Source organism: Oryctolagus cuniculus, chromosome 4 (genome assembly GCF_051225735.1).
Source record: "Oryctolagus cuniculus isolate XC-2025 breed Fujian yellow rabbit chromosome 4, ASM5122573v1, whole genome shotgun sequence".
Taxonomy (NCBI): Eukaryota; Metazoa; Chordata; class Mammalia; order Lagomorpha; family Leporidae; genus Oryctolagus; species Oryctolagus cuniculus.
Window position 1 is genome coordinate 139,169,940 of NC_142870.1, and position 20,522 is coordinate 139,190,461.

General features: G+C 38.5%; 1 protein-coding gene across 17 annotated transcripts in view; it reads right to left on the bottom strand.

The window, feature by feature from the left end:
• TRPC1 (transient receptor potential cation channel subfamily C member 1) overlaps window positions 1-20,522 on the bottom strand; it is an 88,426-nt gene that overhangs the window by 41,818 nt on the left and 26,086 nt on the right. For 15 of the 17 annotated variants that reach the window (XR_016232052.1, XR_016232051.1, XM_008266183.5 and 12 more), the window contains 1 exon segment: window positions 1,680-1,811. The exons of 1 other annotated variant lie outside the window; for it this stretch is intronic. Coding sequence is in view for 14 of the 16 variants with exons in the window: in XM_008266183.5 (XP_008264405.1) it covers window positions 1,680-1,811 (132 nt within the window). In the remaining 2 variants the exon portion in view is untranslated. 17 annotated transcript variants of the gene reach the window in all.

Here is a 20,522-nt window from a genome sequence, read left to right on the forward strand (position 1 = left end):
TAGGGCTCTAATTACAGACAGGAACATCAAAAGTGTATATTATTACAAAGATATCTTTACATAAACATTTGACAGACCACTAGATTCAAAGGTAAAATTAATACATCTTACTAACCTAACATGCTTACTCTCTAATGGATTACTGCAAGGTGAGTAAGTAGTTGCACAGTTTAGAAGGAAATACAGACTGGAAGCCAGGAATCCGAGGTCTAGTTGTAACTTTGATCCTACTTTCAGTTTTAATGCTGTTTCTAATTAGATTCTTATATTAGTAAAATATCTAGCTTTTATATCTATTTTTCAGGGGTCTATGATCACATCCAAATTTAACTTTTTCATACTACTTTATGATAAAAATATAGCAATTGCTTCAAATTCTTTTTTGGAAGGAGTTGAATGAATTCTATTTCATGTGGTATCTCAGAACTTATAAAATTATAATATTACAATAGGAAGTTCTTCATATTTAAACAGAATAATGAATTAACAAGCCTGACCAGCCAATAAAGATAAAATTAACAACAAGTTACACTTTAACCACATCTTACATATTGATTAAAGTACATACTTTATGTCATATTAAATTTAAATAAAATTTAAGGTATCCAAATTAAGATACAATAATTCCAAATTTGAAAACTTATAAATAATTTTTTTGAAAGTTTCTAGAACTTAGAACTAACAAGACCTCAGATCTAACAAGAATACTTTGTATACTACTGCTTTAAGGCTAAAGAAAATTGCAACTTTCTGAGGAGGTTTCCAATGGAGGTTTGAACTTTGACAATCTTGTGAAGTCATTGGACAGGTGCCACACAAGACATGGGTCTCAAAGCAGCTGGATACGAAAGAAAAGGTAGGGCTAGGTGCAGATCCCTACAGAAACTATGCAGCAGGACCTGGTAATAAATGTTGATCATTCTACCAGGGATAGTCTGCTACAAGGGAACATTTTCAAAGCTTTCCCTCAATTCCACTAAATATAGCTCTCTAAGGATTTTTTTTTTTTTTTTACAGTTTCAATGAACAGTTTGATAGGTTGCTTTGCCAAAGTCTCTTTTTATTTTCCAACTTTCCCTTTAAAGGAAAATATTAAGAGTGACTCTTTGGTATACAAAGTGCCAGAACTATATTTGATCTTCATTTCAGAAGAAAACTCAGGCTGGATTTTTATCCCACTTAATCTATGATATTTTATGTCTACTTTTAAGTTTCTTCTGCCAGTAAATTTCAGCAAACAGGGATGAGGTCTATGTCAAATGTCCGTGGCATAAAGAAAGCACTCGAAAGCACTCGAGGTGCTTTTGGAAGATCTGAAGGATCAAGTCCCAAGGGTGATGATTACAGAATCTGAGAATGAGGGGAGGTGTGACAGAGAGCCATTACATTGTTTGCTCTTATTTTAGGTAACAACTCCTATTGCCCTAGAATGTCCCTGGCCAGGTTGAAAATGGAGCAGGAGAATAAGGGTAGTTAAACAGTGGCAGAGGGCAGACAGGGAAGGAGTGATCAGGATGTCTTCCCTTGGGGGTAGAGAAGGAAAATCCCAACTAAGTAGCAACAAAATGGATAATCTTGGATCAAGTATAAATAAGTACAAAGTAGCCTACAAAGATACTCAGGTAGAAGATCTTGAAAGAAAAGATATTATATAATGTATAATTTCCATTCATTCCCACCTGAATTCCACCTCCACAAGGCTTAGTTCTTTCAAATCAGCACTAAGTTCAAATGCTCTCAGAATTGGATCCTCCTCTGTTAACATTATTAGAGCTGGACTGGCCAAACATCGATATATATCAAGACGAAACCTGTGACAAAATTTGATTTCATAATGTAAAATAAACTTTAGTTACTTATGATTAGAATTTTAACTTACAATTTTCATAAATTAATACTTAAGGTATTATAAAATTAAAGAAAATAAAAAATATAATATACTTATAAATCTATAAACATGAAAATTAAATATTTTGAGATACAAATATTGAAAAACTTTGTATCTACTACTTTTTTAATTATTTATTTATATGAAAGAGTTACAGAGAAAGAGGGAGAAACAGGAGAGAGAGAGAGAGAGAGAGAGAGAGAGAGAAGGCTCTTTCATTAACTGGTTCACTCACCAGATGGCTGCAACAGCCAGGCCAAAGCTAGGAGCCAGGAGCTTCTTCCAGGTCTCCCAATACGGTAGCAGGAGCCTAAGCACTTGGGCCATCCTCTGCTATCCTTCTCAGGCCATTAGCAGGAAGCTAGATGTGAAGTGGAGCAGCAGGGCCACTAACCAGCGCCCATATGGGTTGCCAGCATCGCAAGCAGCAGCTTTACTCACTACACTACAACACCATGTACTACTTTTAAGAAATTGTTTTACTGTCTTTTCATACTACTTCATAATGTTCAATCCAACTTAAAATAAATTTCTGGGGTCACTGTTGTGGCACAGAAGATTAAGCCACCGACTTTAACTCTGGCCTCCCTGATAAGCACCAGTTCAAGTCCCAGCTGCTCCACTGCCAATCCAACTCCCTGCTAACATGCCTGGGAAAGCAGCAGAAGATGGTCCAAGTGCTTTGTCTTCTGTTACCCACGTGGGCAACCTGGATGGAGTTCCATGCTCCTGGCTTCAGCCTGGCTGAACCCTGGATGTTCCAGCCATTTGGGGAATGAACGAGAAAATGGAATCTGTCTGTGTAATTCTGCCTTTCAAATAAATAAATAAATCTTTAAAAAAATTTTCTATTCTAGAACCCAATACAATTTTACATGAAATGTTAAATAACTAATATATTTTTATATTATATAGATTGTTTATTAAATCTTTCCCTAGAGATAAAATTTTTAATACACTAGATATAAAATAAATGAATTATTCAGCCAGGTTGTGATTTTGAAAGATATTTCAAATCTTAAGAATAAAATCATTTGTTTATGCATAATCTCCAACTAAGAGAAAGCAGTCCTTTTACTTTGTAAATTAATCAGTCTTCATGTTTCAGTACCTAACCAGGAAACAAACTAGAAAAATTTCACTATAATTCTTCACTTGCAAATATATACATGTAATTCTAAATTTATAAATTTAGTAGATACTATATAATGTATATTTTTCTTTAAAATATAAATTTAATACAAACTTGCTATTAAGAAGTAAACAATTTAGAAACATGACACCCTAACACTCTCCCTTCTACCAACTCTTTACCTCAAGGATATCAATTTTAAAATAATTGAGCATCAAGGCCAGCGCTGTGGCACAGCGGGTTAACGCCCTGACCTGAAGCACTGGCAACCCATATGGAATATGCTGGCTGTTCTTCTTCCAATCCAGCTCTCTGCTGTGGCCTGGGAAAGCACGCGGCACCCGCGTGGGAGACCCGGAGGAGGCTCCTGGCTTCAGATCGGCGCAGCTCTGACCGTTGCGGCCATCTGGGGAGTGAACCATCATATGAAAGACCTCTCTCTCTCTGCCTCTCCTCTCTCTGTGTAACTCTTTCAAATAAATAAATAAATCTTTAAAAAACATTGTGCTTAGCCTTGCTGATATTTTCTGTGCACACACAGCATAACCAGATAAAATATACAAAGGAACAGCTTGCTTTTTTAAAAAATGTAGTATATTTTGAAACACTTTCTACATCATTACATATAAATTCATCTCATGCTTTCCTACAAACTGGGTGGTCTTTCATTTGATGGAGGTTCACTGGATCTCCATTAATGAAAATTATGGTTCTTTTAAAAATATTTCAGCTATAAAAAGTAGCAATGAATGAATATTCCTTAGGGTATATATTCTTCACATATTTCAAATTGTTGAGCAAAATGCTAAATGTATTTTAAATTCTGACAGATGTTTCCAAAGGAATAACAAGAGGAAGAGTTCATCTCCCCCATCTTCACTAATATTGGGTACTATAAACGTCTGGAAATCTTTATCTACCTAATGGAAAAGCAGTTTTGCAGTCAATTTCACCTGAATGTCTTTAAAAGTCTGAGCGTTTATTCTTAACAATATCCAATATATACATTTCTGTAGACTGCCTATTCTTGTTTTTTGAACTGGTCTTCTGATTACTGTGTAACTGGTTTTAATCAATTTGTAAAACCCATTTACACATTAAACAAATTAGCTCTCTGTCTACTCAAGGGTGATTCAAACACTTTGTCCTAGGTTGTTGCTTATCTTTTTACTTTGTAATGGAATTTTTCTATATAGAAATTCTAAGCCTTTATATGAGCAATTATTAATATATTCCTTATTCAGCTTATAAGTTTTATGTCTTACTTAGAACAAAAGGTGATCCTGGGGAGAGGCATTTGACCTTATGCTTAAGCTACTGGTTAGGATGTCCACAATCTGTACTGGAGTCCTAGGTTGTATCCCAGCTTCACTCCCAGTTCCAGCTTCTTGCTAGCGAACATCCTGGGAGGCAGCAAACTGGTGGCTCAAATAGTGGATCCCTGCCACCCACAAGGAAACATGGAACATGTTCTTAGTTCTAGACTTTGGCCTGGTGGTCCAGTCCTGGTCATTGTGGACATTTGGGGAATAGACCAGCAGATAGGAGCTCTATCTGTCTGTCTCCCCATCTCTGGAAAAAAAATGTTATCCTGTATAATGTGTTTTAAGAAAATGCTTATGAAATCCAGTTATGATCTAGCTATTCAATTAACAAGTACAATTATCTCTAAGAAAGGATTTCTAAGAGATATTTGCCTACACCATAACTGCCAAAAGGCTAAAAAAAAAGTGTAATTAGGCATTTTATCCTTTTTTATAAAGCATTTTATGTATGTGAAAGGCAGAGAGATCTTCCCAAATGCCTGAAATAGTTACAGCTGGGCCAGGCCAAAGTCAGGAGTCTGGAACTCAGTCTGAGTCTTCAACATCAGTGGCAGGGACCCAAGTAATAGAACCATCACTTGCTAGCTTTCGGAGTGTGATTTAGTAGGAAGCTGGAATTACAAGCCGAGGTGGAAATGAAACCCTGGAACTTGGATATGGGAAGCAGGGATCCCCAACACTGGCTTAACCATTGCATCAGATTCCTACCCTGCCAACTTATCTATTTCCATCAACATATCTCAATTAATTAAGTTTATCATACTGTTTCTAAAATAGACTTTTGTATTAACCTACTTTATCATGTATTACGGTATACTAAAGATTAATAACAAAATGCATAGCAGAAAAACTCCCAATAATAGGAGAATGAAGAAGTTGGCTGACTGTGATAATTAAGTGCCACTGTGTGGAAAGCATTTAGATATAATCTGACAAATAATTAAGCTGCATTACTTTCTAAAAAATATCATTTTTGGTATTAAAAGCACCATGAAAAAGTAATGGCAGGATGAAGAGTTCAGTGATTTCCCTTCCAGAAAAACAATAAACATGCACAATGCTGGACAAAGTTATCCCCTACACACACAATGTCAGGCCTCTGGAAATTATCCCTTGAGAATTATAAATGTTTTACAAAACTGCCAGAGCTTCAGGCAGGAATGGCTGGAATCTGCAGTCTTGCCTAGAGATGCCTCCATTACCCTACTCCTGCTTCAGTCAAAGAAATCTATAGTTTTGGCAGGTTGTGATCCAAGGGGGCAAAAATCAACTCACTGAGAGGCAGCCTATAGCTTGCCTGGCTTAAAGCAGTGGACTTGGACAGGGAAAACCTGCAGCATTGCAAGATAGGGGTTATCAAAGTGGGGGCAAGTAGTAGACCAACCAGAAATTTAAAAGGGAGATTTTGGAAATAAGAGGTCATATATGGATTCATATAAGGTCTCCATGAATCTCTTACTGAAAAATTATACAGGTGTGGAAAATAGAGTTGATGAAAAGGCAAAAAACAAGAAAGAATTGAAAAATATCCATAACTTGACCGCATACCCCAATTAACCCAACAGCTCACAGATTGATGAGCAGACATTAGAAACTTTATTGGCTCAAAGAGTACTGGCACAACCTTTGCCCAAATCATTGACTGGCTGACCTATTCATTTCAAAAGCTGAAAAACAAGAATAAAAACGCAGCCTAAGCACAGACATCAATGACTATATACCACAAGGAGACAGATTCTTTAGGTTGGGCAAATAAAAATACAATCCTTAGAAAAAAATAGTATCAAGAATTGCTGTACTATATCCTAAATGGTCCAGTTTCCAAATACTAGATGTGCAAGAAAAGGATTAGTTGTGCCTCCTCCCTGAAGAGCAACATGAGAAGGGCGAGTGTCACAGCATAGTAGGTTAAAACTGCCACTTGCAATGCAGGTATCCTATACTGGAGTGCCTATTTGAGTCTCAGTTGCTTTGCTTCTGATCCAGCTTCTTGCTAACATACCAGGGAAGGCAGCAAATAACAGTGACAGCCAAAGTATTTGGGCCCTACCACCCACGTTGGAAACATGGATAGAGTTCTTGGCTCATGACTTTGGCCCGACCCAGCCCGGGCTTTTGCAGCCATTTGGGGGAGCGAGCCAATGGATGGAAGATCTCTTTCTCGCTCTTGCTCTGATGCTCTGCTTTTTAAATAAATAAATAAATGCTTTTTTTTAAAAATTTTTTGACAGGCAGAGTGGACAGTGAGAAGAGAGACAGAGAGAAAGGTCTTCCTTTGCCGTTGGTTCACCCCCTCAATGGCCGCTGCAGCTGGTGCACTGCAGCAGGCGCACCGCGCTGATCCGAAGCCAGGAGCCAGGTACTTCTCCTGGTCTCCCATGGGGTGCAGGGCCCAAGCACTTGGGCCATCCTCCACTGCACACCTGGGCCACAGCAGAGAGCTGGCCTGGAAGAGGGGCAACCGGGACAGAATCCAGCACCCAGACCGGGACTAGAACCCAGTGTGCCGGCGCCGCAAAGCGGAGGATTAGCCTAAAGAGCCACGGTGCCAGCCAAATGCATTTTTTAAAAAGAGCAACATAAGAGGCTTAATGGTGTATGGGGAGGATAGATTTCCTCAAAATATCCAATTAGCCATTTACAAAAAAATAAGTAAGCAAATACAAGACCCTAGGATAGGGGTAAGGACAAGCACACAGAGTTGCTATACTATATTATCTAAAATGTCTAGTTTCCAGTAAAAACTTGACATATGTGAAAAACAGGAAAATACAGCTTATATCCCAAGAAAAAAGGAGGCAACACAACTGCCTAAGAGCAACCACACATCAGATTACTCATAGATATGTTCACAGTACAAAAGGAAAGCATAATTACAGAGGTAAAGGAGAGTATGGTGACAATGTCAAATCAAAGACCACAAATAGAAATTATGAAAAGAATGAAATGGAAATTATGGAATTAAAATTTCACTTTTTGTGAAATTAGAAATTCATTAGAGAGGCTTGTTATGGGTTGAATCGTATCCCTCCAAATTTCATTTGCTGAAGTCCTAAAGATCAGTACTTCAAAATGTGACTTTATTTGTACATGGGGTCTTTAAAGAATGAATTAAGGTAAAATGAGGACCTTGGAGTGGGCTGAAATCTAAAATTACTGGCATCTTTATAAAAGAGAAATTTGGGGATAGTACACAAATAGGGAGAATATCACATGAACAAGAGGACATCTAAAAGCCATCTTCTAAGGACCATCTTTAAGCCCTCTTAAAGGACCAATGTTATCAAATAAGTTTGATGTCTCAGCTCCAGAACTATGATAAACAAATTTCTGTGCTTTAAGCCACTTTTTGGTACCCTGTTATGGCAGCTCTAGAAAACCAACACAGGGCTCAACGGTAGTCATGAACTAGCAAGCCTGAAGATATAGCAATACAGATTATACAACTGAAGAACCAAGAGAAGAAAGAATACAGATGAACATAATGTATAAGTATGTACAATTACCATGTGTGAAATAAATATATTTAAAAATAAAATTTGAAAGTTATATTTAAAAAAAAGAAAAATTCACAAGGATTTAGAGATATATGGGAAACCATTAGGTAATCAACATATTCATAATGGAAATACCCAAAAGGAAAAATGTATGTATAATAGCTAAAAATAATACAAAGTATGTTCTCCAATCACAGTGGGATAAAATTAGAAATCAGTAACAAAAAAAGTTAGGAGAAACTCACAAATAATTAAGTAATTTAACAAATAGTTAAATAATTAATAGGTTAAAAAAGAAATCAATAGGGAAATCAGAAAATACTTTAAGGTAAATTAAAATGAAGAAATATTTCAAAAGACATGAAGTTAGCTACAGCAGGAAATGTATACAAAGGCCTATATTAAAAAAGAAGAAAGATTTCATATCACTGACATACCTTCTACTTAAGGCACTAGAACAAGTACAGCAAGGGTATGAAGGCTCATTGTGAGATGATAAAAATGTTCTAAACGTGACTGGTAATGATTGCATGTATCTTTATTCCAAAATCCACCAAATTATATATTTTAAATAAGTGAACTGTATCTCATCAATGCTCAAAAAGCAAAGATGAGATACAGACTTTCAAGATAAACAAATACTAAGAGAATTTCCAGGCAGCAGACCTGCCCCTCAAGAAATGTTAAAGCTGAAAGGATATAGTACCAGATGATAATGGGGATCCACAGGAAGAACTGAATTCCAGAAATCATATTTATATAAATAAATACAAAAGGTTATATATATTTTCTTCTATCTTCTAAGAAATGTAAGAATTTTCAAAGCATTGCAATGTTGTATTTATAATACATTGTATGAGTATATATATATATATAATATATAAAAATGATAACAGGAAGAGAAGCTGCAAAGTTACTATTTTTTAAGTCTGTATTAACTTGAAATAATTTAAATACATTCAAAGACATATACTGTAACCTCTGAAAGAAAAAAAATTTTTAAATAGCTAAAGAAAATAAAAACACTAGAAAAAGTACACTAAATTTTCTTTGAACACAAAGAACAAAGGGGGAACAGAGTAACAAAGACATGAGAAATATAGGAAATACATGTCCAAATCAAAAATATAAATGCATCACATTAAAAATTATATTACCAAAAATTATATTGCAGAACAGCATTAAAACACCCATATCCCATTTTGGAGTGGTCGGGCTTGATATTCGGCTCTGTCTTCTGGTCCAACTTCTGCTAATTCAGACCATGGGAGAGCGCAGTGATGACTCAAGTAATTGGGTCCCTGCCAACCCAGGAGAACTGGATTGAGTCCTAGCTCTGGCTTTAGCTCAGTCCAGTGCCAGCTGCTGCAGGCATTTAGAAAGTGAATCAATGGAAGGGAGCTCTCTGTCTCTTTAATAAATGCATTTTTAAAGTCTATCGCATATGAGCAGACTAAACATTTCTATCAAGAGACAAAAACTGTCAGAATGGACCAAAAAATATCCCAATAACAGCAAGATCCAACAGAACACTATCTAAAAGAAACACACTTCAAATAAAAAGATAAGTTGAAAATAGAGGCTGGAAAGATGTACCATATAATTATCAACCACAAAAGAGTTGGAATGGATAAATTAACAAAACAGCCTCAAAGCACACAAAGCAAAAATGAGAAAATTGAAAGTAGAAATAGATAATTCCACAATTGTACTTGGAGATTTTAATATTCTCCTCCCAGAAAAAGACACAACTATATAGAAAATCAGTACAGATATGGACTACTTGAACAATCCCATAAAACAATATGACCAAACTGGAATTTATACAAAACTTACCTCAAAAAGCAGAATACATACTATTTCAAGAGTATTTAGAACATTCTCCATGTTAGACCATTATGCTAGTCTATAAAAATAGTTTTAATATGTTATAAAGGAATAAAATCATACTCAGTACATTCTCTAGATTACATAATAGTTTCTTGGTGATGGCATCAAAAGCTAAATGACAAAGGGTCGGGGGGGAGGGGAACCAAAATTAAAAACTTTTGTTCTGGCCGGCGCTGTGGCTCACTAGGCTAATCCTCCGCCTTGCAGCGCAAGGCACACTGGGTTCTAGTCCTGGTCGGGGCGCTGGATTCTTTCCCAGTTGCTCCTCTTCCAGGCCAGCTCTCTGCTATGGCCCGGGAAGGCAGTGGAGGATGGCCCAAGTGCTTGGGCCCTGCACCCCATGGAAGACCAGGAGAAGCACCTGGCTCCTGCCTTTGGATCAGCGTGGTACACTGGCCGCAGTGCGCCAGCCGTGGCAGCCATTGGAGGGTGAACCAACGGAAAAAGGAAGACCTTTCTGTTGGTCTCTCTCTCTCTCACTATCCACTCTGCCTGTCAAAAAACAAAACAAAACAAAACAAAACAAAACAAAACAAAACAACTTTTGTTCTTCTTGCAGGGTGGGAAGGTGGGGTTGGGGCCATGGTGTGGCCTCTGCATTACAAAATAAAGCCCTGGATATCCTCAAAAAAAACAAAAAAACAAACAAAAAAAAACTTTTGTTCTTGAAAGTAAATCATAAAAAAGTTGAAAAGGCACCTACAGAACGGGAGAAAATACTTCTGAATCATGTCTGATGAGGTACTACTAATATCTGGAATATATAAAGAGCCCTTACAATTCAGTAATTTTAAAAAATTGGGGAAAAGCGTTTGAGTAGACATTTCACTGATGAAAATATATAAATAATCATAAGCAACTGGAAGATACCAGTTACAGAAAATATCCAGAACAGTGCATCAATGAGGACAGAAAGTACACTTGGTGGTTTCCAGAGGCCAGGACAGCGACTGCCGACAAGTATGAGGTTCTTTCTGAAGTGATGACAATGTTCTGGAACAAGGCAACAGTGATCGTTGCACAACATTCCAAATATTCTACACTTTAAAAGGCTGAAATTTATACTATATGAATTCAATGAAGACGTTCTTTAAAGATATATTCTCCAACCACAACAGAATTAAAGCAGAAATCCAAATATGTGAAAGTAAAACAACACATTTAAAAATAACACATGGAAAGGAAGAGGAAGAGTGGGAACAAGGGAGAGAGGGAGGGTAGAGTGGGAAGTATCATAATGTTCTTAAGACCATGTATATGAAATATATGGCAGCCATTGCCTTTATATAAATTTAATAAGTAGTGGGAAAATAACACATGGGTCAAGAGAATGGGAAGACAAACCACAGACTAGAAGAAAATACAGTAGTTCCAAGACCTCTACCAATACCTGAAACTACAGATAGTACTAAACACTACACAGAGGGTCCCTGACTTAGGATGGCATGACTTATTATTTTTCTACTTTATGATAGTGTGAAAGTGACATGAATTCAGTAAAAATTTTGAATTTTGATCTTTTCCAGGCTAGTGATCGTGGTACAATAAAATCTTGCTATGCTGGGCACTGACAGAAAGATATAATTCTCAATGAGCCACATAATCACCTGATTATCATATATAAAGTGGGTTTTGTATTACTTGTTTTTACGCATCTGTAGGCTACTATTAAGTTTTCCAAGCACAGTTAAGCCTGGCTACATTAGGTGTATCAAATGCATTTTTAGTTTCATGTTTTCAGTGTACAATGGATTTATCAGGATGCAATCCTGCTGTAAGTAGAGGAGAATCTGTACATTCTGTTTTTCCTATAAATACACACTGATAAAGTTTAATGTATAAACTGGGTCCAATGAGAGATTAATAATAATAAAATAATTACAGGAATATACTATAATACAAATTATTTTAAATGTATGAATTATTTCTGGAATTTTCCACATAATATTTTTATACCATGGTTGACTGTGGGTAACTGAAACCACAGAAAGTGAATCCACAGTAAGGAGTACTTTTTTTTAATCTTTTAAAAGATTTTTATTTATTATTTGAAAGGCAGAGCTACACATAGGAGAGAAAGAGAGAGAGCTTCCATCTGCTGGTTTCCTCCCCCAAATGGCCGTAATAGCCAGGCCTGGACCAGGCCAAAGCCAGAGTCTTGAATTCCATACAGGTCTCCCACATGGGTGCAGGGGCCCAAGGACTTGGGCCATCCTTCCACTGCTTTCCCAGGCATATCAGCAGAGAGCTGAATTGGAAGTGGAGCAAGTAGAACTCAAACCAGCATTCATATTGGATACTGGCATCACAGGCAGCAGTTCAACCTGCTGTGCCACACCACTGGCCCCAGGAGGACTCCTATAATTGTAAAAGACATATCTCATAAAGATATATGTATTATATATGCCGGTTCTGTCCCGGTTGCTACTCTTCCAGTCCAGCTCTCTGCTGTGGCGCGGGAAGGCAGTGGAGGATGGCCCAAGTGCTTGGGCACCTGTACCCGCATGGGAGACCAGGAAGAAGCATCTGGCTCCTGGCTTCGGATTGGCGTAGCGCTGGCCATAGTGGCCATTTGGGGGGTGAACCAACGGAAGGAAGACCTTTCTCTGTCTCTCTGTCAAATATATATATATGTATGTATATATAAAATACTTTTTTAAAAACTCTTAAAATGCACAATAAGAAAATCTTTAAATGGGCTGAAAGTCTGAACACTTCACTACAAATGTATTAACAAAACAAACAGACATATGGCAAGATACACATCATTACATATCATCAGGGAATTGCAAATTAAAACAACAATGAGATGCTACTACTTATCAATTATAAAATGGTTGAAATCAAAAATTCTGCAATAGCAAATCTCAGTGAGGATGTGTGGCAACAGGAACTCTGATTCATAGTTAGTGGGACTGCTAAATGTTAATTACTATGGAAACATAGTTGGCAGCTTCTTAAAACTAAACACGCAGGCGTTTGGCACAGCAGTTAAGATGCCTGTCGCTTGGGATGCCTGCAGGGAGTACCTTCCTCACTCCTCTGCTTCCAATCCAGACTCCTGTTAATGCAAACCTTGGAGGCAACAGGTGATGGGCCAAGTACTTGGATCCCTGCCACCCATGTGGGAAGCTTGGATTGAGTTATAGGACTCTGGCTTAGGCCTGGCTCAGCCCCAGCTGTCGTAGGGATTTGGGAGTAGACCAGAGGATAAAAGATGTCTCTCCCTCAATTTCTCTCTCTCCACCCCTACACACCTCCCTGCCTTTCAAATAAAGTGAAAATAAAGGAGAAAAAAGCCAACACTGTCAAAAGAACAACAAAAAAACCCACAGTCTCATATGATAGGATTCAGCAACCACATTTCTTGGTACATACATAAATGAGTTGAAAATTTACATCCACACAAAAATCTGTACATGAATATTTATAAATATGCATACACATTAATAATATAATATAATATAATAGCAGCTTTACTCATAATTGCCAAAACTTAAAGCCAAATAAGATATCCTTCAAATGTGAATGGATAAATTGTGATATATCCAGACAATGTAACATTATTCAGTGCTGGAAAGAAATGAGCTGTCAAGTCACAAAAGGCAAAAAGGAAACTTAAAATGCTTATTATAATGTGAAAAAAGCCAATACAAAAAGATGATATGCTGTTTGATTCCAATCACATGACATTCTGGAAATTATAGAGATACTAAAAAGATCAGTAATGATTGCTAGGGGCTTGGGAGAGGTATGAATAGGTGTAATACAGGGAATTTTTAGGGTAGTGATACTACTCTCTATAATACTATAATGATGGACACATGTCTTGTGATGTAGGCAGGAAGACGGTACCAGCAAGGAGCTGAGGTTTGCCAACACTACCCTTCAGCTCTGACCATACTGCCCAAACCACTTCCTTTCCAAGCACCACCCAAACACCCCCTTTCCAGGGACTACCTTGGCCCCTTCCCCTGCACTGCCCAAACACTCTTTCTGTGCACCACCCAACATCTCACCAACACCTACCTTCTGTAACTTCTCTGGTTGTGCTACTAGGAACCAGTGCCAGCTAGAAATAGACAATATGGCTGTAGGCTGTGTATCTGGGATCACTTTAACTCACTATAATGTCATTATGGTAAAATTATAATGGACAACACTCCCATTCCATCACACATCTGAAGCCATGACAAACTCTGAGATTTCTCAGAAAGGCAAGGAAATGGGTGGCACTCAAGCCACAGACACAAACTCCACCCATTTTGAATATTCAATTAAACCTGGCCCTAGACACCACCTACTATGCCTTCGGATCACATAAAAGGAAAACCCCAAACCTTGTTGAGCCCAGCTCTCTCCTGAGCTTGCCTGCATCAATAACTATGTACTTTGACTTTTCACATAAATAAATCTTGCTTCTCTGCTTTTATCTACATCTCCTTCTTAAATTTCTTCTTGCAAAAGAGTAAAGAACATAGCTTCAGCCACTCCACACCATTTACGCATGTGCCAAGACCCACAAAAAGTCATAATACCAAAAGTGAGCTCTAATGTAAACTATAAACTTTGGGTAATCAGAATGAAGCAACATTGGTTCATCTATTGTAACACTGGTGAGGCTTGTTGACAGTAGGTAAAGGCTTTGTGTATGGTGGGGCGAGGAGGTTTGTGAGAACTCTTTCTCCTCAATTTTGCTGTAGTTTTTGCAAAAACCACTATAAAAATAGTCTATTCACTTAAAAAAACAACACTCACGAGTCAAAGAAGAAATCACATGGAAAATAGAAAATATCTTTTCTTTTTTTTTTTTTTTCAGGCAGAGTTAGTGAGAAAGAGAGACAGAGAGAGTTATAGATAGTGAGAGAGAGAGACAGAGAGAAAGGTCTTCCTTCCGTTGGTTCACTCCCCTAACGGCCGCCACAGCCGGCGCTGCACCAATCCGAAGCCAAGAGCTGGGTGCTTCCTCCCAGTCTCCCATGCGGGTGCAGGGACCGAAGCATTGGAAGAGGAGCAACCGGGACTAGTACCTGGCGCCCCAACTGGGACTATCTTAAACACACATACATGGCCGGCGCCGCGACTCACTTGGCTCATCCTCCGCCTGCAGCGCCGGCACCCTGGGTTCTAGTTCCGGTTGGGGCTCCGGATTCTGTCCCAGTTGCTCCTCTTCCAGTCCAGCTCTCTGCTGTGGCCCGGGAAGGCAGTGGAGGATGGCCCAAGTGCTTGGCCCCTGCACCCATATGGGAGACCAGGAGGAAGCACCTGGCTCCTGGCTTCAGATCGGTGTAGCGCCGGCTGTGGCGGCCATTAGGGGAGTGAACCAACGAAAGGAAGACCTTTCTCTCTGTCTCTCTCTCACTGCCTAACTCTGCCTGTCAAAAACAAAAAACAACAACAACAACAACAAAAACACATACTTTAGCAAGAAAGCAAGATTTAAAAGTCGAGAACAAGTTAGAGTTCTAACTTTAGAAACCAAGAACAAATCAAACTCAAAGGAAATGGAAAAAAATTATTAATATACTAGACAAAACAATAAAATTTAAAAACACAAACAAAATTAACATTGTAAGAAAAGATCAATAAAACTGACAAGCCTTTATCTAGACCAGGGTTTATCAAGTCTTTTTCTACAAAGAGTGAGACAATCAATATTTTTGTCTTTGAGGCCTATACTGCTTATATTGTGAATATTCAAATCCGCTGCTATACCACAATAAAAACAATAGACAATGCATAAATGAGTAAACTTGTATCTCCAAAAATTTTATTTACCAAAACAGTTGACTAGACTGACCACAGAGAGCAAGTGAGAGAGAAAGAGAGATCTAGAATAAAAAGAGGACATCATTAGAGTTCTTACAAAAATGAAAAAAAATAAAGGATTATGAACAACTACATGCCAAATTAGACAACACAGATGAAATGGACAAATAACCAGAATATCACAAATTATCAAAATGAATTAAAAAATAAGCAGCAAACGAAGGCAGGTGTTTGCTGTAGCGGTAAAGATGCTGCTTGGGATGCCTACATCCCATACTGGAGAACTGGCTTTGCTCCTGAACCCAGCATCCTGTTAATGCATACCCCAGGAGGCAGCAGGTGATGGTTCAAGTACTTGAGTTATTGCCACCCACACTGGAGATCCAGACTGAGTTCTGGGCAATTGGCTTTGGTCTGGCCCAGCCCTGGACATTGTGAGCATTTGGGAAATGAACTGGTGAATGAAAGATTTTCTCTCTCTCTCTCTCTCTCTTTCTCCCCTACCCCTTTCAAATAAATAAAAATGCTTTTTTTAAAAATCTAAGAAAGATTTTAAATATTAAAAAAATAAGTAGCAAATCACATTAACCCCACTTCAAGAAAAATTGGCTTAAAATATTAAAGAAAAGAGAAGACCCAGATGGCTTCACTGATGAATTCTATCAAATACTTAGAAAGAAATAATGCCAATTTTTTTTTAGATTTTTAAAAAAAATTTTATTTATTTATTTGACAGAGTTACAGACAGTGAGAGAGAGAGAAAGGTCTTCCTTCCATTGGTTCACTCCCCAAGTGGTCTCTATGGCCAGAGCTGCGCCAACTCGAAGCCAGGAGCCAGGTGCTTCCTTCCAGTCTCCCAAGTGGCTGCAAGGGACCCAAGCACTTGGGCCTTCTTCCACTGCCTTCCCGGGCCACAGCAGAGAGCTGGACTGGAAGAGGAGCAACCGGGACTAGATCTGGCGTCCATATGGGATGCCGGCACCACAGGCATTAACCTAGTGTGCCACGGTGCCGGCCCCGAAATAATGCCAATTGTAAATACACCCTTTCAGAAAGCAAAATGCTAAGGATATTTCAAAACTCATTTTATGACATCAGTGTTCTGATTTTTAAAGCCAAAGACATCATAAGAAAAGTAAAGATATAGACTAAGATCTGTCATGAACATACAAAAATATTTAATTTACTGGCAAACAGAATTAAGCAACACATTCAATGGCTTACTACCACTAGTAAATGGGATTTATCCCAGGAATATAAGGTCAATTTGACATTCAAACATCAATTAATGTAATGCAATAAGTGAGTAGAATAAAGCAATGTTAACAAACACAAGAAAAGCATTTTTAAACAAAAATTCAAAAACAACTACTGATGGAAACTCTCTACAAACTAGAAATAGAGGGATTTTATCATTATTTAAAATACACCGATGAAAAATTTCCTGCTAGCATCACATTAATGGTAAAGACTGAATTCTTTTTCAAGATCCAAAACAAAATAAGGATCTTAATACATCTATTCAACATCATACTGATAGTCTGTTCACTATAGTAAAGAAAAGGGCTTAACAACTAAAAAAAATTGTCTTTATTCATAAACTGCATAAACTATATGTAGAAAATCTTTATGAATCTACCAAAAAAGGTATTATAACTAGAAAAAGAATTTAGTAGGATCACATAATTATTTGATTTCTATATATTTGCCATGGAAAATAAAAAATTAAACCAAGAAAAACAGAATAAAGTACTTAGGAATAACTTGTTTTGTTTTTTTTTTTTGACAGGCAGAGTGGACAGTGAGAGAGAGAGACAGAGAGAGAAAGGTCTTCCTTTTTGCCGTTGGTTCACCCTCCAATGGCCGCCGCTGCAGCCGGCGCACCGCGCTGATCCTGGCAGGAGCCAGGAGCCAGGTGCTTTTCCTGGTCTCCCATGGGGTGCAGGGCCCAAGCACCTGGGCCATCCTCCACTGCACTCCCTGGCCATAGCAGAGAGCTGGCCTGGAAGAGGGGCAACCGGGACAGAATCCGGCGCCCCAACCGGGACTCGAACCCGGTGTGCCGGCGCCGCAAGGTGGAGGATTAGCCTATTGAGCCACGGCGCCGGCTCAGGAATAACTTGTTTTAAAAAAAGACATGTACACTGGAGACTATAAAATATTGTGAGAGAAATTAAAAACCTATCAAAGAGGGATATATAACATGTTTATGGCTTGGAAGATTCAATATTATTAAACTCCATTTCTCCTCAAATTGATTCAATCAACCATTCTCAAAAAACAAGGCAGTGCTTTTGTAAGTATTTACAACAGATTTTAAAATTTATTTGGGGCCAGCGCCATGGCTCACTAGGCTAATCCTCCGCCTTGCGGAGCTGGCACACCGGGTTCTAGTCCCGGTTGGGGTGCCGTATTCTGTCCCGGTTGCCCCTCTTCCAGGCCAGCTCTCTGCTGTGGCCTGGGAAGGCAGTGGAGGATGGCCCAAGTACTTGGGCTCTGCACCTCATGGGAGACCAGGATAAGCACCTGGCTCCTGCCATCGGGTCAGCGCAGTGCGCCGGCCGCGGCAGCCATTGGAGGGTGAACCAACGGCAAAGGAAGACCTTTCTCTCTGTCTCTCTCACTGTCCACTCTGCCTGTCAAAAAAACACCTTTATTTGGGAATATAAAGGCCACAGAATATCTAAAATCTGAGAGGGGGGATAAAAAATAGAGGTCTTATACTACTTGACCATAAAATTTACTGAAAAGCTATAGTAATCAGCACAGCATAGTATTTGTATGAAAACAGACATAGATGAAAAGATCAGAACAGTCTAGAAATAAAACCACACTGTTCAAATATCTATTCAAATGATTTTCAAAGATGAGATGGTAATTCAATGGAAGAAAAATTATCTTTTCAACAGTGTTGAGAAAAATGATTGTTACAAACAGAAAATAAACACAGTGCTTATCAAACATGTATATAAAAATTTAGTCTGACTAGGTCATAAACTAAATGTAAACACTAGAGGGGCTGGCGACGTGGCTTAGCAAGTAAAGCCTCCACCTGAGACACTGGTACCAGTTCAAGTCCTAGCTGCTCAACCTCATATCCAGCTCCCTGCTAACACACCTGGGAAAGCAGCAGAGGATGGCCCAACTGTTTGGGCCCCTATACCCACTTGGCAGATCCAGATGAAGCTCCAGGCTCCTGGCTTCAGCCTGGTCTAGCCCTGACCACTGCAGCTATTTGGGAAGGAAGTGAACCAGCAGATGTAAGATACTCAAATTCATTCTGCCCCTCTCTCTCTTTGACTACGCCTTTCAAATTAAAAATAAATAAATAAATAAATCCTATGGCCAGCATTGTGGTACAGCAGGTTAAGCCACTGCCTGTAACACAGGCATTTCATATTGGCATAAGTTCAAATTCCAGTGGCTCTGCTCCCAATCTGACTCCCTGCTAAATGAGCCTGGGAAAGCAGCTGAAGATGGCCCAAGTGCTTGGGCTACTGCCACCCATATAGGAGACCCAGTTGGAGTTCTAGGTGCTTGCCTTTGGCCTGGACTAGCCTCAGCCATTGCAGGCATTTGGGGAGTGAACCAGCAGATGGAAAAATTCTCTTTCTCTCTCATTCACTCTCCTCCTCTCTCTGTTAACTCTGCCTTTCAAATAAATAAATAAATTTTTAAATAAATAAATGTAAATCATAAAACAACTAGAAGAAGATCAGATAAAATTTTGGGACCTTGAGTTAAGCAAATATTTCATAGCTTTGACACTGAAAACACAATTCACAAAAGACTTCATCATAATTAAAATTTTTGCTACTCAAGAGACACTATAAAGAGGATGAAAAGATAAGTCATGGACTGGGAGAATCATTTATAAAATATATATCTGATAAAGCACTTGTATCCAGAATACAAAATCTTTTAAGTCAATAATAACATAACCCAATAACAAATGAACAAAAAATTTGAATAGACATTTCATCAAAGAAGATCTAGTAATCTCAAACACATAAGATGCTTGATATCACATTTTGATCAAATCACAATGAGAAACTACTAAACTCTAAAATGACAAAAAGAATCAACAATATCAAGTGTTGGTGAGTATGTGGCAGAATTAGAATCATCATACATTGCTGGTGAGACTGTAAAATGGAAAAACCACTTTGAAAAACAGCTAGACAGTTACTAAAATGATCAAGAGTGGTGTGGTTTAGGTATAGTAGCTAGGATATCACTTGAGAGTTTGTAGTACTAGGATCTGAATTCTAGCTCCAACTCTTTTGTTTGTTTGTTTTTTTTTTTTTTTTTTTGAGCTTATACAGAGAGGGAGGGAGAGACACAGAAAGAGAGATCTTCCATCTGCTAGTTCACTCCCCCAAGTGGTCACAACAGCTAGAGCTGGGTCAATCCAAAGCTAGGAGCCAGAAGCTTCTTCTGGATCTCCCACGTGGGGGCAGGGGCCCAAAGACTGGACCAATACCCACTGCTTGCCTAGGTGCATTATCAGGGAGCTTAATGGGAAGTGGAGCAGCCCATGGGATGTCAATGTCACAGGAGGGAGCTTTGCCAGCTATACCACAACACTGGCCCCCTGGCTCCAATTCTAACTTCACTTTCTGATTAATGCACACCCTGGTACGCAGTAGGTGATGGCTCAAGTTCAAGGGTTCCTGCAACCAGGTATCCAGATTAGGTTCTAGGCTCCTGGCTTCAGCCTGGCCCAGCATCAGCTGTTGCAGGTATTTGAGAAGTGAAACAATAGAAGGATGGTATCTTTCTCTCTTTCAAATAAATGTATTTAAAAAAATTTAAATAGACACCTACCATTATGACCTCGAAATTCCACTTGTAGGTATTTATGTAACAGAAATAAAAATTATGTCCACACATAGCCTTGCCTGTGAATTTTTGCTGCCCAAACTGGAAATAACTAGTGAATGGATAAACAAAAGTTAGTATATCCATTCAATGGAACACTACTGAAGACTAAAAAAATATAGTGATTTGTCAACAATATG